The sequence below is a fragment of the Ciona intestinalis genome, chromosome 1 (assembly GCF_000224145.3).
Source record: "Ciona intestinalis chromosome 1, KH, whole genome shotgun sequence".
Taxonomy (NCBI): Eukaryota; Metazoa; Chordata; class Ascidiacea; order Phlebobranchia; family Cionidae; genus Ciona; species Ciona intestinalis.
The window spans coordinates 8,750,407-8,772,496 of record NC_020166.2 but is presented as its reverse complement, the minus strand read 5'-3'; the positions used below and the strand labels follow the sequence as shown (position 1 = coordinate 8,772,496).

The following is a 22,090-nucleotide window of genomic DNA, read 5'->3' as shown; positions in this document are numbered from 1 at the left end:
GTGTAGCCTTAAAGTTCTTACTATATTTCTTGGTCGTTTTTTATTTTAATCTAAACCGTTTTGTGTGTTTGAATGCGACTTCCAGAGTGCGAACTGTGTGGTTTCGGTAATTAGAATACGCAGTCTCAAACCAACAGTTTATGTGCCAAGGAAATTTCTGTTCTTATTTCTGGTGTTCCCGCTGCTGCCTTAAAGGATGCTCGCGTTGCAGCTGCATTTCATTTGTGCTCTGACTAGATTTTGGGTTGTTATTGGAATCAAGGCTTTGGCATATTTGGATGTGATAGCTGGTGAGTTACAATGAGTATACACATCATACAGTGGTTATGTATCACGAAAGAAACGTATAGTAGGTTGAGGGATGATGGGACACAGTTTCATTCCATTTTCTTGTCCCATTTGGTAGTAAACAAAGAACATTCAAAGAATTTTAAAACCGTATCCTCAGCACGACTTACGTGAACCGTTTCGCTAAAGGTTTTCCATCTTACCCCATATAACTTCATTTGTAAATTTGTAAATATATATTGCTCATTTTTCGTTTATATTTACACCATCACCTTGCCGACCATTCTAAAAAAAACTTTTTCCCGACTCAACTACAACGCGATGACAGTGTTGACTAAACCGCGTCACAATGAATTGTGTAAACCCAGAGGCATTGTGATTTAACAAAGCTCTCATTATATTAAACCCTACACCCGGACCGCGATATCGCTTTTCGATATCAATTGTTATGAAGTAATGTTGAGACAAGCTATTAAGTTTGGAGTGTCTGTAAAACTCAAGGGTGTTTTAATTTGGCGTTGTTTGTCATCATTGTTATGCATTTTTTGTATTGAACTTTTGTAGGTGTGTAATAGTGTGGCGTAAGATGCATATAGTATCTCAGCACCGTTTATTAATATTGTGTGCATTTTTGAATTAAACTTTGTAATTGCTGTTAAGTGTGTATGGTACTGTGTAGTAAGTGTATAGTACTGTGTGGCAAGAAGGATATCTTTAAAAAATGTTTCTCATATTTTTCGGTATTGCTTTGAACAATTATAACGGCATTTATTCAGATAACTTTATGGTTTCTAAAAGTAGGGGATGGTTGAAATATTTAGGATAATCCTGGCTTGTGTATTGTTTGGTACAGCGCTCTTGTTGGAGTTGGATTTTAAATGCAGAAACACTGATGTTTTCCCGGAGGACAGTTTCCAGTTGACCTGCTCTCTATATTATACAGAGCCGTTTAAAAATGTCAATATTTCTTTGTACTGGCCGAATATAAACACGAGACAACTGCAGCCTTTGTTGAACTCGTATCGAATATCAAACCCGTTTGGAGCTTTGGATGACGTAACTGTGACGTCAGATGATGACGTCACTCGGACGAAAATTCAAGCGAAGTTTGACTTTTTTCCAGAAAATAAGGATATTTTGTTCGATTTGACGGTAAGGGCTGAGAAAATTGAAGTTGGGGACAAGATAATAGTAAAAGGTTTTGCCAGGTGAGAATTCCTTGTAAAAACATTTGATTCGTCACATATAGTAGGTTGGGGTAAGATGGCTCATGTTTTAATTCTCTTCTAATTGTTCCTTTTGGTAGCAAACAAAAAACATTTACAGAGCTCTCATTACCGTTCCGCTTTAAAAGTGCGTTTTTTTGTTAAAAATCCGATTAGTAAATATGAAATAGTATGTGCCAACGGTATCTATTTTACCCAAACGTAATATATCTTTTAAAAGTATTTTGTACGTACATTTACTTTAAAGTATTTTTTTTAAATTGAATAATTTATTCATATTTAAAAATCTCTGCTCTAAATGTCCATAATACGCAGTGTCCAGAACTACAATGGTGACATTACGTCTGCAAAGTCTCCTTCGATCATTACTTGCGTTGGACCATGTCTAACTGTGACGTCACAAGAGGATGACGTCACACGAAGATCGGGAAACTCATATTCGATGGAAACAACAGTACAGTCGTGTCCTGATGCTACAGAAGATCCATTAAATGTTAAAGTAAATAGTCGGAAAATATTTGGCAAAACGTTTAACATAATATATTGGGGAGGGGAAAACACAGGACACTTTTCAATCTATTTTCTTGTTCCATTCAGTAGTAAACAAGAAACATTCAAAAATATATTAAACCGTAACCTCACGACTGCCTTATGGACCGTTGGTAATTGCTTAAAAGGCGAACAGGGTATTTAGATATTACGTGTAAAGGTGTCCCATCTTACTCCACCCAGGCCTACTACACTAATATATTACTGTTCTGTAAGACAGGATTTCGTTTATAGAACGATTGATTCGTCTCATGTGCGCCTTAAGCCCGCTAACGAGTTACAACGTATGTAACTTTGTGGGTGATCGCTTTTTCTCTATATGACTTATAGTTTAGACAATCCATTAGTTACCACTGGGTTAAAGCAATTGCCGTGAACTGTCTCCTCACAGACACATATGCCCATCCATGACGGTAGCAGCGAAGTACTTTGAACCTGAATATGCGGATTTGATAGCTGTAAAAGTTATATTGGTGCCTTTAAAACTTTATTTATGTTTGGGTCTTTGGACTTTAAATATATTTCATTCTAGGTGCTAATAAAGGCAAGCGCAGGTTTACGCTACAAGTCTGGAGTTAGTGCAATATCTAGTACAGGAATACTCGGTAAGTTAATCTGTATTTTAACAGCAATGGTTGTAACCAACGTGGTTGTAACATTTCATCAAGAGCACCTAAAGAGGATTAAATACTTTTCTTAACTTTGAAAAACAATAGAGAACTTGAAACAGCATTTAAACTTCTTTATCATGTTTGGTGCAACAGTTACGCCTTTTAACTGACGCACTTTTCCACTACTTTTATCCATAGCGTGTTTTAACGACTGTAGTTTTCCTGGAATTCCCCTTTCTTTGTAAAATAATATAATCTTAGCTATCGTTTTTGAAGATTTATAAAAATGTTAGAAAATAATTTAGCATTCAAACCTGGTAATTTGGTTCATTTTCAGACACTGTCGCACTTTCTTTTAACAAATGGGTTACAATCGACAACGTTTATCGAAACCAAACGCTTACACTTTGGTATGACTATGACGTAACCAATGACGTCATTCTCAACTCCATGGCCACAATAGAAACCATCGTAGAATATACGGCAACTAATGGTAAGCTTTGTTTTACTGTTTAAATATTTTCCGTCAGTAAACAAAAAACAAATAAAGAATTATAAAACCGTCTCATCACGACTCCCATAAACCGTTGTTATTTGTTTAAAACACGATTGGGATACTTGGATATTATGTCCTAAAGCTGTTCCGTCTTTTCCTACTATATGTAGTAGGTTGGGGTAAGACTTTCAATCATTTCTCGTTTCATTTAGTAGAAAAAAAGAATATTTACAGAATTTTATAACCGTAGCCTCACGAGTATACCAAATCGTTTGTAATTCTTTAAACACGATCAAGAACTATGAGATACGATGTGCTAAGCTAACGTTATCCTATTTTACAACACAGTACTGTGAAATTACTATGACGATTTTCAATCACACAGAAAAAACATATAACGCAACGAGTAGTACAGAATGGCCGACCGAAAGTCTGGAGTGTAACTCCTGTCATTTGAACTTTGACTTGACAATCACACCAGATGACGGATTTGAAATTACAACTTGTGTGACCATTCCACCTGGCACCGTGTATTTAGATTTAAATTTAGAATTTCTGCAACAGCAAAACTCGTTGAAGCTGGTCATAAATTCTGGGAGCGTGACGTCACAAAAAGAAATAATCATAAACAATAAAAGGACCCGGAATTTTAACGAAAGAGGTATCCCATATTTTTGTATAGTAGAGTGGGAGAATATGAGACGTATTTTTATTCTATTGGCTCGTGTTTAAAGAATCAAAGAACATTTAAAGAATCATAAAACCGTATCCTCACGACTCTGATATACCGTTGTTAATTGTTTAAAACACGATCAGAATATTTGAATACTATGTGCTAATAAAGAGCCCACCTTACCCCATAGTACTGCTGTATATCAAATATGTTATCGTTTAACTCTATATTTTTCCATGCAAGTTACACCGATCAGACGAAAGCGATCGATCGACGATGACGTCACTGACACGTGGGCGATAGGAAACGTCACCAATCCCCAAACCGACAACAACATGTTAATCATAGTGGCCCAAGTTGCCCCTAAAGTAACTTCTCGCGCTGCCGGCGACCAAATTTCTGGCGAGATGATCGTTTCTATGACAGAACTTGGCAGAATATTGGAAAGAACAGTCGTGGTTACTTCACCCGAACTATCAGTGAACAAGTCGGTCCAGGTAATGGTTATTATACCTTGACCGGCGCCGTGTCATAGTGGTTACGGCATCTGCCTCCAAATTCAGAGAAAGACGGGACACCTTTACCACATAATGTCTAAATATCCTGATCGTGTTTTAAACAATTCACATCGGTACATGGGAGTCGTGAGGACACGGTTTATAATTTTTTGAATGTTCTTTGTTTACTACTAAATGGGACATCAAAATAGAACAAAAAGGTGTCCCATCTTCCCCCATTTAACCCACCACAGATAAAGAAATCATGAACTTAAAATTTTTTTCAGGTGACCGACACAGCTGCAAATCCAGATGTGTTTCGTATATCATTGCAGGGTAAACCCCTTGCCAACTACGTCACTGCCTATGACGTCATAGTTTCCGAATCTACCGCCGAGCTGTCGGCATTAGAGTATATCATACCTACAGACACAAGCAGAATTGAGGTTCAAAATAATGCGGGAATTACGAAGTTTTTTGCTGGAAACATAACAAGTCAGTTTAATTTTATAATAGGGTGGCCTTAATTTATCGGCGGTTTTAGTTCTGCAAGCACATTTAATATTTTTGCTGTGCAGAGATGTTCCCATTAAGTATACGGTTATATATTTTGCTTTATATAATGTATTACTGTTTATCGTTTTGTTAAAGAAACAATATAATAACCACTGTTGTTTTCCGGTCACGCGAGGATAAAGTAAGGTACATTTATATAGGCGCCCATCGTTTTAGTTAGTTTAACATAAATAAATTTAATTTAGTTTTCTAACTAATTTAGCTCATCACAAATTGTTTTCAGATTCCACAGTTTTCCAAGTGGTTTATGACGCAACAGTTCGCGATTTTGGAAGTGAAGTGACGTCAACCGTGTTTGTGACGTCATCAATTACGTATTACACCACACAGCAGGTTGGTTGCCACGTTTTACGGCAATATTTAGTAGCTAGGGTAAGATGGATCGGTTAATACATAATATGTCATATTTCAAAACCATGTTTTTTTACCAACGCTCTTTTTAAAGAGTCGTGAGGATACGAGTATATTTCTGCAAATATTATTTATTTACTAACAAATAACTATAAAGGATAACAAACCATGCATCATCTTATATTCTACAAGACCATCTTATATTCTACAAGAGTTTAAACGCATTCCGTTTTTTAATTTTTCAGCGGACGTTACAGAGAACAGTTAACGCTACAGTTTGTCTGACAGTCAACCCTGTCCCAACAACTTGCATTTGGTTCGTATGTAGCTGGGTTTAAAATTGATTACGTATATTAGAGTGGGGTAAGATGGGACCTTTTTTCATTCGGTTTTGTTTTTAGAAGTCTGAAAAATAAAAAATGTTTTTATTCTATATTGGCTCGTCCAATTTGGTAGTAATCAATGAATATTTACATAATTACAAAACCGTAGCCCCGCGACCCTAAAATAAGTTGTTCAAAACATGATCCAGAAATATTGAATTTAGGTCCTAACGGTATCCCACTTTACCCCACAGTGCTTTGTATAAATTATGAACCGTTACCATTTTACCCTAAAGTGCTGTATTTTAATTGTGAACATTATTTTTAGTTTTTTTAACAGGTGTGCTGTTCTTTTGATCATTATTTGCTTGCTGGTGGGGTTTTTACTGGCAGCATTGATCATGGCTTGCTGGGTTGCTTGTATTCCTAGATCTATGCCTTTGGTTGGGCCTGGTTCAAAAGTGAGTTTGTTTGGATACTATATAGTAGGATGGGGGAGGATTTGAAATCCTTTTCATTCTATTTTCTTGTTCCATTTGGTAGTAAACAAGAACATTCAAAGAATTAAAAAACTGTGTACTCACGACTCCCATATATACCGTTGTTAATAGTTGAAAACACGATCAGAATATTTAGATATTATGTGCCAAGTTGTCCCGTCTTTTCCCACCCTACTATATGTCGGTTCAAACGTTGTAGTAACTATCAATAGCTTTATACCCACAACTTTGTCCAGACCAAGAAATCTTCAACCGACATATCCCTTTCAAAAAACATGACAGAAATGCTTCAACTTGACTCTAAAACTGAAGTTAGTTCAAATATTTTTGTACTCTTGCATGGTTTTTCGAAAATTGCTACATATAGACGTAGTTTTCTAAACAACTTCTAAAAATATTTTTTTAAATATTTTTATAAATTTTTTTTATTAATTTTTCTAAAATTGCTACATAGGCTTTTTCTTCTAAAATAATTTTCCATAATTTTTTATAATGTTCCTTCTAATTGTGCATTTATTGCAATTAGTTATTTTTCTACTAAAATTGCATTTATTTTTCACATTCGCAGATAAGCCAGGCAGCAGTAATGTTTCATCTTGATGCAATGTTAGATTTGGATCGCAAAATAAGAGAATCAAGAACGCTGTTGATCAGTCAAGGCTTCAGATTAATTCTAAAACATAATACGGTAAATTCATATATTGATTCAGTGTGGTATATACTGTGGGGAAAATGGGTTACCGTTGGCATCTAAATCCTGTATTTCATTTTCATGTTTTTATTAATTACCTCTCTTTTAAAGTCGCGGTGTTATGGTTATATAATTTTGTTAACATTTTTGTTTACCACCAAATGAGACGTTAAAAGAGAAAAAGCATGTCCCATTTTACTTCACTCTACTATATCGCTTTATAAATGCCCTGTTTATTTTTGTAGACTTACGAGAACAGAGCCGAACGAGAAGAGTATTATAGGTTATTGGAACATTTTGATCACCATTTAAAAGAAAAACAGGTAGACTTTATGTATGTGTTATCTTGGTGCTTTAATTTTGTTTATAAAATGCAGAAAAGGAATGTTGTGCATGCAAATGTAAAAAGAACTCGTACGATTCCATATGTCGATTTTAAGCATTGGAAAGAAAGACTTCGAGAATTTAACCCAGAGGTAAATCGGAATAGAATGTACAAATGTTGACTATGCTTATGATAGGGTGGGGGAAGATGGGACACCGTTTTATTCAATTTTCTCGTCCTATTTGGTCGTAAACAAAGAACATTCAAAGAATTATAAAACTGTATCCTTACAACTCCCATCGTTGTTACTTGTTTAAAAAACGATCAGGATATTTGTATTTTATGTCCTAAAGGTATCCCGGCCTCCCCCCCCCCTACTATACCTAACAAATATGCAACAATTCACAGTACGGGCTAACACATTATACCTATCAGTTCGTAAACTGTATATTAAATTTTTGCTAAAAATATAAAAAAAAATAGGAAATAAGTTGGGTTTTAAATATAACTGTGTAATACGTTTTAACATATAGTAGGGTGGAGGAAGATGGGACAACTTTTCATTTTGTTTTCTCATCCCATTTAGTAATAAAAAAGAACAATCCCCGAATTATAAAACCGTATCCTCATAACTCCCATAAACCGTTGTTAACTCTTTAAAACACCATCAGGATATAAGGATATTATGTAAAGGTGTCCCATCTTCCCCCACCCTACTATATATGTCGTTGTTATTAAATTTCACATGTATAACCCATAGCTTTTACTTTTCAGTTTCGCAACGAAGTTTTAAAAATGCTGCAAAAAATCAAAACTCGCCAATTAGTTTCTGAAAATTTTCTAAGGTATCTATACGAGCAGTCAGATTCCTATCTAGAAACGTGTGAAGACAAAAGCTATGACGAGTTGCTGAAGGACATTGAAAAACTCTCGGAAAGAAACAAATCCACTTTTGCTTTGGCCCAACTGGTTCACGATGTGTCGGTAAAACTCGACCAAATTATGAGAAATAATGTTCAGAAAATTGCTTTGTGGACGAGGTCACGTGAGCGAGAATCGTTCAAGCGTTACGACGAAAGGACGCTCAAAAAGAAAACATGGAATCAAATAGCGATGCTGCAGGCCGAGATCATTGAAAAGGCTGAAAGGTTTAAACTATATGAACGTAACTTATTTTTTCCGGGCAACGACGGTCGTAATATCAACAGTATTCTGTTTTAACAGAGGTGTTCTGTTTTATACACCTTGTGTCTGCTTACGAGTTTCGTGTGTAGTTTTGTGGGGCAAATATTTTAAGGTTTTTTTTCGATTTCTTGAAATGTATGACTGACAAATAATAGAAAACCCATAAGAGACCACTTGGTTAAAGCAATGGCCGTTAACTGTGCAGTTGAAATAAAGCTACGCCCTCATTGATAGCGACGTCGAGCCTTGAATCCGCAAACTCCGAACTAAATCACAAAACTGATGTCTTAATTTTGGGTTTAAAGACAAAACGTTTTTTATCTTTCCACAACATTTCTTTGAAGGCGGAGTGACTTCAATATATTATTTTATATATATATTATATTACTGCTTTTTAACATTTGAACTTTGCCTAAACAACGAATTTAACAAAACCAACTTTTTTAAGGCAAGAAATTTTAGCTCCCGACGACAAAGAAGAATTATTCGCATTTGTGCTTTCATATATGAGCGAGGCAAAAGGGAAGTTTGACAATGAGTTGCCTAAAATTCAGAAACAGCTGTGCACAGAGTATGAGGCAACAACAGCATCAACAAAGAAAAAGAATAAAGCAAGAGAAAATGAAACAAGCGGTCAAAGTATCAGCGATATTGAACTTTTACCGAAATGGATTGACCAAGTAATGTTTAAGTTGGAATCGAACCTTGCAACTGACAGAGAAAACGAGGTGAAATAATTAAATAAATAAAAGTCATTTGTATTTCCCATGGTTGGGCAATGATAGTGAAAAACACGGGTTTCTGTTTTATATACCTCGTGCCCACTTACGAGTTACCACGTATGGTACTTTGTGGATAACATGGGATACCGTTAGCACCTAAATCCTATATTTCTCTTAGAACAGAACAGTTAACAGCGCTGTTTTAACTTTGCAGGGAAACGTTATACAATTCTATAAATATACATTGTTTACCCAACTAACATTCGTCAAGCATAAATACGCATACCCTTTTTAGATGTCATTTGACCGGTTGGCTTTTGATGGTTATCGAAACATTGAAGGCTTGGTGAACGAAATAAACCAAGACATTGAAGTTGGGAAATCTAATCTTAAATCACTTTTAATATCGAAAGGTTTGTTTTTGATTCAACCTGCTTATAAAAAAAATTGGGTGTTTTAGCTTTAACCATAGGCAAATATAAACGTTGCCCTACGATGCTATGTAAAGTAGAATGAGGGAAGATGAGACACCGTTTTATTCTGTTTTCTTGTCCCATTTGGTCGTAAACAAAAACTGTTTAAAGAATTATAAATCCGTATCCTCACGACTCCCATGGATCGTTTACTTCTTTAAAACACAATTAGGATTTTTAGTTATTATGTGCTAAACGTGTCCCGTCTTCCCCCACACTACTATGCTACTGTTTTATACGCCTATAAAACAGTAACGGGTTTCAGTTAAGATTAAACGAATATTTTCGGAATCAGGTGCTCGAAAAAATTGGGTGGAGACTGTTTTCCGCAAGAAAGAACAAAAACTTGAGAAGTCTTCAATGGAAACGACCCAGCAAACTGAAACATTGAAGCGCCGCCATGTTAAACAAGATAACACAGGGGTTCAACTGCTGGATAAAATATTTTACTCCCAACAAGAAGTTCGGACCAAGGAAACCATTTGTTTTTATTGCCAACAATCGCAAAATATGTCAGATGTGCAAACTCGGTAGGAATAATGTAAACAATTATAAGAAAATTGTATGTAAAAGATATATAGTAGGGTGAGTGAAGATGGGACATCTTTTAACACATAATATATAATATACTGATCGTGTTTTAAACAATTAGCAACGGTCTACTGGAGTCGTCGTGCTTTAATGTTCTTCCTTTTCAGCATGATAAAAGAGTTATTGGAAAGCCGAATATCTGAACACTTACGAATGGAACAGCTTATGAAAGAAGCGAGTGAAGCTGTGCCTCAAGGTGTGACGGAAGAAGAAATTAGACTCGAGTTGAAAGAAAAACTTTCGATATATTGCGGAGATGGACCTTTCGTGGGAACACCTGGGAAAACAAAACTAAAAACCAAGAAATTGAACCAATTAGTTGGAATTCAAAATTCTGTTTCTGCTCTGCCAGCACCTCGTATCTCTGACGCAAAATCTGTAAGTACAAGGTTTCTATTTTATATTTTTTGCAGAATGTAATTTTTTTAAATTTTTACGTTGTCTATACACTTTGAATCATCCGTGATTTAGAACAAAGCGAATTCAATTTCTCAGATCTGAAACCTAACCAATTATATCGTTGTAGTTATTGGACCTTGAATGCAAGCGGCGTGCTGTTGAAGATCTGATGATGACGTTTCTAGAACTGATGACGTCATCAGAAAAAATTAAACCCGAGACGTGTAAGATAGTTCTACATGAATATAAAACGCAGGTAATTTGCTTTTTTGGTACTGTTGTACAAAGAAGGTTGGGGTAAGATGGAACTTGTTCTTACTCGCTTTTATTACTCCATTTGGTAGTAAACAGGGATTAATTTTATACTTATATAGTAGATGGGGTGAGATGGGACATTTTTTAATTTTCTCGGCTCATTTGGTAGTAAACAAAGAACATTCAAATAATTTTAAAACCGTATCCTAACGACTTCCATAGACCGTTGTTAATTGTTGATTCAATTTCTTTTCTGCCCATTTGGAAGTGAACATATACAATATTTACAAAATTTTTCAAAACCTGATCAGGAAATTGAAATATAGGTGCTAAAACTGAAAGTATCCCATCTTACCCCACAATAATATAAAAAAGTATCCTAACGACTCGCGTTGTTAATAAAAAAAAACGATTAGGAAATATGAGGTTTATGTTCTTACGGTAGTTACACCACAGCCAAAGCACTATAGTTGTATGTCGTTTAAAATAATAAAGTAAAATGCTTCGCACAGCGTGAAGGGATTACTGGCAAGATTTCGGACGAGAGGAAAATGCGAGAAAACGAATTAAAAGAAGAAGTTTCAAAAAGACTGTTGTGTTTAAATAAAGCAGAGGTGATTATAAACTGCATATTTCGTTTTTTAGTAATTTATATATAGTAATTTATATTTATTTTATACACTTATTATATATAGTAGGGTCGGAGAGATGGGGTACCTGTAGCACATAATATCCAAATATCCTGATTGTGTTTTAAACGATTAATAACGGTACACGGGAGTCGTGAGGATACAGTTTTGTAATTTTGTAAATGTTTTTCAGTTTACTATCAAATGGGAAGGGAAAATGCAACAAAAAAATAGGACAATTTTTCGTTATATTTTCTCGTCCCATTTGTATAGTAAACCAAATGATGAATTGTTTAAAACACGATTGAACATTTGGAGATTATTTGTTAAAAGTGTCCCATTTTCCGCCGCAGTACCATTCATTTTTTTAAATATTTGAATCAGGAAGTTGCACAAAGTTTTGACATGGCAAGAGAGTTGATGCCTGCTGGTTTAAATATAACAGCGAGAGCATTGGAGAGATGTAAGAAACAAACTATACGAGAAAGATTAACTTTGCAACATCTTTTCGGAATCAAAGAAGAATTTCGAATGAAAAAGCAGAAAGCATTATTCGACCAGGTAAAATGTTTAAAAAAGTTTACTATGGTGCCGTAGCTTTTATTTGCCAGCTAATAAACTGGCAGACACTGCACTCAAAGTTCAGTGGTGCTACTGTGGGCATGTGTGTCCTTGAAAAGAACTAAATGTATTGTTTCCGTTTTTTGCATTTTTCTTAATTTTACAGAACACGTTATTACTGCGTGGCCTAGTTAACATAATTTATTTAACAGATTTTTCATTTCTGCGATTTTTTTCATTTTTCATTACCATAATTTAATCAAAATTTCCACAGGACATGTTATTAGTGCGTGGTCTTGTTACGGCATCTGGAGCATCGTATGCTGACGTACGAGACGCGTTACAACTATTGTTGCCTGGACAACCGACAGCGGAAATTGAAGCAATGGTCCGATACATACATCCTAACAAGCAAAATAAAACAAACACCTCGTTCGGGTAAGTGGTGATATAATAATTACCATATACTTTAATAAATGATTTTTTATGACATTTTTAGTATTGTGGGGTAGTATTGTGGGGTAAGATGGGTACCCAATAGTACCGAAATTCCATATTTTCTGACAGTGTTTTTAACAAAAAACAACGCTCTCTTTATTCGTGAGGTTAAGGTCATACAAATTTTTTGTTATTCTTTGTTTACTACCAATTTGGCGACGAAAGAGAATGAAAACGCTCCCCATCTTACCCCACTATAGTTTTAATTAATGAATATGTTTACGATATTTTATTATAGTGTATAGGTTCTTTTAATGATTTTGATTTAGAATATTGGTAAAGCGAATCGAGGAGATCGTAAAACAGAGGCAGTTAAAATCCAAAAATAAAACCTCTTCCATAAAAAGGTATGTCGACATATTTTATCTTGACATTGATATCGATCTTTCCCCAGGGTTGGGAATGGTTGGACACTGTTAGCACCTTATATTCAAATATCCTGATAGTGTTTTAAACAATTAACAACGATCTACGGAAGTCGTAAGAATACGGTTTTATAATTCTTTAAATGTTTTTTGTTTCCTACCAAATAGAACAAGAAAATACAATAAAAGTGTTCTATCTTACTCCACAGTACTATTTCTTGTTTTTAGAAAAGTTTCGTTTGCTCAAGACCGGATGAAACCAGTTCAACTCGATCCGCTAGGTGGGAACAGAGATCTCCATAAACTTGGGACTCGTCCAGAACCATTGGGGAGAATCGCCTCCCCAGATCATGGGACGAGATGATAATATTTAATTACAGTGCTTAACCAAAGTCGACCGACAAGTTATTAAAAAAAAACTTTTCAAAAAAAACATTTTTTTAAATTTTTAGTTTATATTTTTCTGTTATTTCCCACTCATTGAACACAAAAATGTAAATTAAAAACAAATTATTTTTGTTCAAAAATGCTTATCTTAACTATAGTACAAGTCTCATTAACTGTGTGTTTTCCGATGGCCACGCTTTTTAACTGAAACTTTTTTGCCCACACCTTTATTCATATAGTGTGTTTTTCGGACTGGTATATTGCTGTTGTTTCTTACCTACGTTTTTTATAATAACATGGTCTTCGGTTTGTGGGTTTCGAAGAGATAAATTAAAATTTATTTTCAGTAATGTAATAAATGTAAAAACAAGCTTACAGCATAAGGTATACTGAAGTCACTTAAAAGTGAAAAAAAAAGTGAAAAAAAAAGTGAAAAGGTGTGCTATTTTCTCCTACCCTACTATTTGACTAAAACATCTCCAAACAACTTTTAGCCGTGTTATTTTACGCACAACATTTACGCACCTCATTCAAGTTGTACAATTTTAAGACTACTTTCCGTGGCAAATATTTAACATTTAAAAATAAAAAAAACGCGTTGAGACAAGAGACAGCATGCACGAGATTTGGATGAGGGAGCGACAAAGTGAGATATGGGGTAAGATGGGTTGTACTTTCATTCTTTTTTAAAGTTTAATTTGGTAGTAAACAAAGAATATTTAAACTATGTAATCGTTTCCTCACGACTTAAAAGTGTTTTTTTAATTGATAAAAACACGATTAGTAAATTTGAATAATATATGCTTATGTTTATCCCATCTTACCCCACAGTACAATGTGCAAACACTATCCCATTTTACCCCACAGTACCATACACCAAAGTAAGAAGAAGTATGTATTAACACAAAGTTAATGGCCACTTTAAACAATTAACAAACTCGCATGTTAATTAAATATATATATTATATAGTTTTGTAACTTTTGTCTCGTACAGCCTATAGAAGCAAATCACTAGTAGTGTAGTATGTTGTGTCTTAATTGTTTACTACGTCTTCACACAAGTCGCAAGAATTCCGTCAAATAATTATTGCCCAAATCTTACACAATCCGCTGTTACTAAAAATAGATTTCAGTGTTGCCTGATGTTAAGTTACTGCCTATGAAATCCCCTTTACGGAATTTGCAGACTTATTTTCTTACAGGCAACACTGCTTGAGCGTGGAATTCACACGAAATGTAATTTATATTTTTGCGGCACAAATTTTCGACGTTGCTCCTTTAATTAACCAATCAGTTGCCAGCTTTCCACGTGATCAACACGTTTTCAGTATTGCGCAAGTAAGCTTAAGCAGCGGTTTGTTCATTTGATTTACCAAGTTTTGGACAAGCAATAGGAAGTTAATAGTAGTCCATAATAGTAGAGTGAAAGCACCTGTATGTTAGGATGAGGGCTGTTTTAATGTTAAACATGAAATACATGACCAATATAATGTATTTATTTATATATTAATATTTAACCTTTGATTTTCAGCTGACTATAGTTTAAAATTAATTTCTGTTCAAAGTTTGAATTATTTGAATCTACACTGAAGCAATACAGACGGAAGTCTTGTGTTCAAATCACATCAATGTTATCTCGTTCACTAAAAGGATGCCTTGAGTGACAACCGACGCCGATACAGCTTTCGATTGGCAAAGTTAAAAGTAAGTTTGTATATTTGAATGTCTGTTGTTTACTACTAAATGGGACGGGAAAATAGAACGAAAATGTGTCCGATTTCCCCAACCCAACTATATAGTGATTCTTTTTCCGAAAAAAAAGTCCAATTACCAAAGACGCGTACATACAAAGCTAACATTGTCACTTTCTCTTGTTCACTTTACAATACGGATCATGGCTGCCTAAAGAACTATATAGTTCTTAGCTTGTCATAACATTTTGTATTTTAACATTACAGATGCAGACACTACGCCATCTACTCCGCTATTATACGAACATATTGGTACGAAGCTGTCTCCGTGTACCGCAGATAAATTTTCGGTAAGTTTAAAGACACTGAACTCGTACAATTATTGCATTTTTGTATGTTCGTCTTGGGTTAAAACATTTGTATATGTAATAAAAACCAACCATAAAATAACAACTCGGTTAGCCGGTACGAGGTTTATAAAACAAAACACTTGCGTTATAGCGACTTCGTTGCCCCGCCACGCAAGGATAAATAAGTCCTATTCTACCAATCTATCATGTGCTTGCAAAATTCAATCATTTTCGTTTTATTTTTATCTTGATTTTTACGTCACAGATATGACGTCACACTAAAAATGGCGTCACTTAGTTTAATTCTCTTCATTTTTTTACCTTGTTTTTTTTTACGTCACAGATATGACGTCACCCTACAAATGACGTCACTCAGCTGGTTCTATAAGCAAACAATAATAAAGAGTGTTACGGAAAACGAAAAAAATACTAGAGAAAGGAAAGACGAAGGTACATCCCACGTTGTTTTATTATATGTTAACTTTTATCAAATTTTGTTTAAACTTTTTTTTAAACTTTGAACGATTGAAGAGTAAAAGACGTATTGGTGTCAGTGCATATATTGTTACACATTACAATATTGAACAATAAAGACATCTGTTTACGCTAAACGATATGAAAAAAACTATTGCGTTATAAGGCAGATTATATACAAAATTCCACGTTCATGTAGTTTGGTGCACATATGTGCTTTTTCTTGGTGTACTGTGTTAAAACGGCGAAACGTACAACGAATTAATGTTTTATTACTTTTACAGAAAAGAAGTTAAGACGAAACGCAAAGGAACGAAGATGGAGCCATAGCATACACAGACTAGGATTTATTCTTAGTCGATGTAAATACTAACTTATGTGAGCTGTAGCATAAAATGTCCCTTATACTTATTGAATGCTTGTTTAAAATTGAATGTTTATGTGATACACGGTGTGTGGTGTGGGGTGGGGAAGTATACGTAGATCAAACGATTAATTAAATCCACCTTTGTACACGTTAGTAATGTAACGTGGTTGGGAATCTTGGGTTTTATTTCTCCATGTGTGTTAGTATGTGTGTGTAAACAACCTGCATAAGAACGGTGCGCGCAGGTCAGATTTTCCCAACTTTAACCCATACTCCTGGTGTCACTTATCAGCAAGGCCGGACAGTGGGCATCAGATAGATAGAAGTGACATCGCTATAACTAGGGATCGCTGTTAGGAAGTTAAGTTAGATAGAACTGGGACACTGCACCCGCGGCCGACACAACACGTGTCATTGCACACAGGCCAAACACGCAGTGCCCGGTTTGCGAAAACCATGTTCCAACACGCCGGTTGGTTAAAAGTCCGGTCAGCGAAAGCTGGTGGGTTCCAACTGCAAAACAATTAGGCGCCAAACCTGCGACTAGGGTAGGGATAAAAAATTACATAAAAATGTCAGCCCCCTATTAGGCCCCCTAAAAACGGTAAATAATTTTATTTCCGATGCTTTACAGGTGTCAGTTTATGTTGTCATTCCTTTTTTGAATCGACAACAAGCGCGAATATGCGACGCAAACTCGACGCTGTTGCGGCGGAAAAAGTGATTCCTAAAGATCACTCGGTTCGATCAATCTTGCGTTAAAGCAAGATATAGTTAGCTCCCAAATCCGTTCTTATGCAGTTTCCCCACTTCGTAAACCACTAAGTAATTGCGACGCGATGCGACGGTTCGCAGCGGCGAAATGGAAGCGTTTTTAATATTTATTATTATTGTATATTGGCCCACAGAGAATGCTTGTATTGCTATGTGTGCTTATTGTATGGGGTGGGGTGGGGTGGTGTTGGGGGATTGTGGTGTTTATTGTATGTAATGATACACACTTACACTATACACGAAGTGGACTGTAATATTCTGGTAAATCCATGCTGTGGTCACCTCCGTAACGTCATTATAGTGACGAAATCATCAGGGATAACACTTCGATTTTGCCTACTACCAAATGGGACGAGAGAAAAGAATGAAAATGTGTCCCATCTTCCCCAATCTCCTATATTCTTAAACCTTAACGCCTGTTCGAATTTAAGTATATATGCCAATTAATTTATGATAACAGTTTAGATGTGTACAACTGCTTATACAAATTATAAATCTATATATGGTCTATACTATCGTCTACTTTACTGATGTTGGATCCTTTGAATGGGGTTGTCATGGTGGTGTTTAAGAGGCTTGCATGGAGTGTCGAACGTTTTGTACACACGATGTGCGTATTAATTCCCGATCATTGGCAATTTTGGTCATGGCGTTCGGTAACGTTTTAGACGCCATTTTTTTCGTTTTTTTAAAACGAATTTAGACGCGATTTTTAACGTTTTTTTTACGTGATTTTTTAACGTTTTTTACGCGATTTTTTTCGTTTTATTTTTTAACGAAATTAGACGCGATTTTTTACGCGTTTTACGTTTTTAACAACGTTTTTTTTTTGTACGTGCTAGCGCCTTTTTCTTAATTTTTACGATGCGCGGAGCTCCTTTTTTTATTTGTCTTTCTTTACCCGCAAAATTGCCAATGAAGGGGAATTAATTTCGTACGGGTGTTATGCATGTTCGTAATCCATGTGCAACCTCTACTCCAAAAATGTGACAGTAACCCTAGTAACCCTGAGAGCCTATTTACCCATTAGGGATTTTAAACTCTAACTCCTAGTAGAACGATTTAACTATTGGGCCATGTTTACATGGCTAAACTATTGGGCGGACCTCTATATATGACTAAACCATTATTGGGCCTCTAATGTATGACCAAACCATTATTGGGCCTCTATATATGACTGACTGTTGGGGCTCTATGTGACTAAACCATTATTGGGGCCTCTATATAAGACTAAACCATTATTGGGGCCTCTATGTATGACTAAACTATTATTGGGCCTCTATATATGACTAAACTTTTGGACCTCTAGACCCCTGGGCATCTGTAATTGATGCCAATCTATCCTACCATGGTGAATCAGAATATACAGTTTCACACTTCATTTTACATTAACACACTAAGAAACATGTACAAACACATAACACACTAACAAACAAACACATACAAACAAATGTGATGCGAATGGTTAGGTGCTACAGCTCACCCCCCTTTTACAATTTTTATATCTAAATTTATTGGATCAGCCAATGTCAGGTCAGAAGTGTGTGCCGTGTCCAATTTCTTGTGTCCTGTGTCAAATTTCTCACAGTACGCCTCTTAACGCGGTAAGCCACGTATAACGATGGTGTGTTGGGAGGTGTAAGTTCAGTTTATGAGACGGTCAGTCCAGATTTCAGTTCCTAATCGTGTGTATTGTGCGTGTTTCGCGATCTCGGCGCTTCGAACACTTAGCACCGTTGGGTGGTGTTGATCGCTGCTTAGCGGGCTAAGTAACCAGGTATAACTAGGGCTACTGGCGAGAGGTCCTGGTAAAAAAAACCTCAACGACCACAAGCGAAGCAGCCTCCTGGGCGTGGTTGGAATCTTCGCTGTAAAATGAACATTAAATATTGTAAATACATGATCATCCTATATTCTGCTGCTTCTGTCACAAAACATAATTCTATATATTGACTTCCCAGAATTGAAATCTTGATTTTAACAAAATTTTAAACAAATTAATGTTTCTGTATATATAATATAAAAAACCAACCTGAAATTTCCCCAAACAAACTGCTACAAAGCTTTTACATTCGAATAATTTAAAAATAAAACCGAAATTATATTTTAAGTTAGTTTAAGCTAACTGTAAAATTAAAATTAAAATACAACGGGCATAACAGCACATTACTTTTTGAGGTACAGGTTTTAAAGACAATTTATTAATTTTAAAATGATACCAAAGCACTCGAAACTTGTTCGTTGTGTGGTCAGTGGTTAAGAACTAATACTCTGACATTTCTGTTTGGCTACTTGATCCTTGTCTAACTTACAGGCTTCTACAAACAGATTTCGTTGCCCGCTTATTTGAAGACTGATATAACAAGCATATACAAAAATAATGGAATTTCAGAATAAAGTAACACGATTGACCAAAGACTTCGTATGTACAATTCCATTAGGATCATCAATTAAAATATAAAAAAAAGTGAACAAAACGTTTTTGGTAATTCCAAATATAGTAGGGTGGGGAAGATGGGGACACTTTCTATTTTCTCGTTCCGATTAGTGGTAAATAAAAACATTTAAAAAATTATGAAACCGTATCCTCACGGCTACCATGGACTGTTGTTAAATTTTTGAAGCCCGATCAGGATGTTTGGTTATCATGTGGTAAAAGTGTCCCGTCTTCCCCCACTCATATACTATACACACACAGGTGCTTTTATGCCACAACAAAACAACGAACTTGTTTGCTCTAATGCAAAACAGAAGCTCGACACTGCACAGTGTACATAAAACCAACACACAGTGCGAAAGTGTCCGATTAATTTTCACACTAACTAGAGCTAGAAAATTTAACAAAAACGGTTGCGACCTGGGCAAGACGGTTATTGTTGGTACATGCACAAATTTAAACCGCACATAATTTCCTCACTTTCAAAAAACATTTGTAAGCTTGTCAAGGGCTCCGTAACAAGCATCAACAGGAAGATTTTTGGTTTCAAACCCAGATTTTAAATTTAATGAGTCACAGTTCACCCAAGAAGTTAGTGAATGAAAATCAATATTAAAAACGAATTTAATTTATTTTTTCCAATATAATAAAAAAGGCTCAAATTACTTTTAACATGCCACTGCAGAAAATAAATATCTAAAATATATTAATTTTTGATAATAATTTTTTCATATTAGATTTGAAAATGTCTGACTACGATTATTATTATATTTTGGTGCATTTAACCTTTCGGTTTTTTACACCGAATACATGACAGTAAATTGTACAAAAAGCTTGACGATAACGGAAAAAGGAAATTTAGTCTACTTTTTGGTGATAGGTTTTGGCGAAAGCAATATACCGGTAAAATGACAGAATTTCATTACTACCACGAAACTTACTGGTGAAATATATATCGCCTTTCTATTAGTTGGACTTGGTAAGCAGCAGTCCGTGTGAAACATGAAAGCATTGGTGGTTCAATGGTAGACTCCTCGCCTGCTACGCGGGGGAACCGTGTTCGATTCCCGGCCAGTGCAATTTTGCATACCGGTATACTACATCTCAAATTTGAATATTTGTCGAAATTTTAAATCGTCTGTAAATTCTGCAGCAGTTGGCCTGAATGGGAGATTAGTTTCAGAGTGGTCTAGTGGTCAGGATTCGTGGCTCTCACCCTCGCGGCCCGGGTTCGATTCCCGGTCTGGGAACGTTGGTGGTTCGGTGGTAGAAATCCTCGACTGCCACGCAGGGGACCCGGACTCGGTTCCCGGCCAATGCATTTATTCATTTGGGTGTACTATATGCATCTGTTTCAAGTGTTTTGGTTTCACCTGGGCGAGCCCAAATAGTGTTATAAATGTATATTCGACTGATTAGTATGACTTACGAACACTTTTACTGCTATTGTTAAGCAGAATATGATTTTCCCTGCCACAAACATGGACGAGACAAAAGGTATTTGAAGGTTGTTTGTTTTGTATCTTATTATATGAATAGTTTACGAAAACGATAAATTTCGTATATTTTGTTGGCGGATTCATGTACCGGTAATGTAACAGTTAGCCCTGTGTTTCAAGATAATTCAAATCAGGAATGAGTCTCCATAAGTTTCTATGTGTGTGTACCGTGGCACTTCATGGGTACTTGATTTGGGCCAAAATTGATCAGTTTGTGTAGGCTGTATAACCACTTGGTGAGTGGTGATGCCGGTGTGGTATTCATAGGTTACCCCAACGTTTGAAACGACGCGAGGTTGTATTTCCGACGGTATAAGTGTGACGGTTGCAGCGGTGGTGCATATATGCATAATACAGGGCATCCTATGATTTGTACAAAGACGATAATATTGCTAAGTTAATGTGCAGTCACGCGTGAGGGTTTGTTACGTAATGATGTGACGTGTGTTACAATTGTTTAAGCCTGACGCGAGGCCGGGACCACAGGACCATAGTATGTCATACGACCCTCATGGCCCGACGCCTATTTGTGGACTGACCGAAAAAGAAGGTTACGGTCATGATGTGGACGATAAAATACCTGAACCTTTATTTTCAACATCTTTGTGATTGACCAAATAACAACGTGTGGTGACATGTTAACGGATATTCTAATACTAGATTGCGATCTGGTGCATAATTTGACGTTTTCCAATACAATTTGGCGAACCAACTAACTAAGAAACGCCAATATTGGCACGAAGGCTTCAAGGTCAATATAGGTTCATGGCGGGCTTTCACGAGCCCTTGTCTAGTCGCCAAGTAAGATTTCGCTCGATAATCTATCATCGCGTATACCAGAAGAAATAAAATATAACAAGATACTGTAAACTGTTTGACCGCTGGGTAAAAAGCACTTCGGGAAAATTGAGAAGATATTCCATGTTTCCCCGCCCCACGTTATAGTACTGGGGTAAGATGATATATGATTTTAATCTCTTTCCTCGGGCTATATTTAACATAGTATTAAAGTAGTGTTATGAGTGAAAGTGACATATTTAAAATTAATTAACTGTAACTAGTTATACCGCAAAAATACGTAATGTATATATTTAATGATTTTACAGCAGCAGCAAAATGTTTTAATTTTGGCGCAAACAAAATTTTTGTAATTTTATTTGCGTGAGAATATTGCTTTAAGCAATACGAATTATTAAACAGAAACACGATGGGGAGTTTGCGGCTTTCTCACGCTACTTTTTCACACAATCAGTTTACAGAATACGTGCGCCTGATTACATTAAACGGCTCAAGCAGTCACGAAATTTTGCAATGTTGTTGCTAAAAA

General features: G+C 35.8%; 1 protein-coding gene and 2 long non-coding RNA genes across 3 annotated transcripts; 2 read left to right on the top strand and 1 right to left on the bottom strand.

The window, feature by feature from the left end:
- The first annotated feature begins 1,061 nt into the window (after positions 1-1,061).
- Positions 1,062-13,778, top strand: LOC100180934. The gene is made up of 25 exons (XM_009859159.3): positions 1,062-1,496; positions 1,830-2,013; positions 2,596-2,668; positions 3,012-3,167; positions 3,556-3,831; positions 4,087-4,340; positions 4,628-4,835; positions 5,140-5,249; positions 5,513-5,583; positions 5,931-6,051; positions 6,327-6,401; positions 6,659-6,778; positions 7,027-7,104; positions 7,159-7,257; positions 7,881-8,254; positions 8,740-9,019; positions 9,309-9,426; positions 9,782-10,016; positions 10,185-10,455; positions 10,604-10,732; positions 11,244-11,345; positions 11,745-11,921; positions 12,196-12,359; positions 12,689-12,766; positions 13,013-13,778. The coding sequence occupies exons 1-25, from the start codon at positions 1,093-1,095 to the stop codon at positions 13,146-13,148; spliced, it is 4,293 nt and encodes a 1,430-aa protein (XP_009857461.2). The 5' UTR covers positions 1,062-1,092; the 3' UTR covers positions 13,149-13,778.
- A 975-nt stretch (positions 13,779-14,753) lies between these two features.
- LOC104266885 lies at positions 14,754-16,304 on the top strand. Its single transcript, XR_717777.3, has 4 exons — positions 14,754-14,875; positions 15,130-15,212; positions 15,556-15,662; positions 15,971-16,304. It is a non-coding gene; the product is annotated as an uncharacterized LOC104266885 (long non-coding RNA).
- A 1,891-nt stretch (positions 16,305-18,195) lies between these two features.
- Positions 18,196-18,997, bottom strand: LOC113475823. Its single transcript, XR_003397609.1, has 2 exons — positions 18,860-18,997; positions 18,196-18,695 (listed from the first exon to the last, which is right to left on the bottom strand). It is a non-coding gene; the product is annotated as an uncharacterized LOC113475823 (long non-coding RNA).
- Between the last annotated feature and the right edge of the window lie 3,093 nt (positions 18,998-22,090).

What these genes read in the sequence shown, in the direction of transcription:
- LOC100180934 (XM_009859159.3), top strand. Translation starts at nt 1,093, where the DNA reads ATGGTTGAAATATTTAGGATAATCCTGGCTTGTGTATTGTTTGGTACA. An exon ending in GTCCCAACAACTTGCATTTG is followed by an intron (nt 5,584 to 5,930) that starts GTTCGTATGTAG and finishes TTTTTTTAACAG; the next exon opens with GTGTGCTGTTCTTTTGATCA. An exon ending in TTCGAGAATTTAACCCAGAG is followed by an intron (nt 7,258 to 7,880) that starts GTAAATCGGAAT and finishes TTTACTTTTCAG; the next exon opens with TTTCGCAACGAAGTTTTAAA.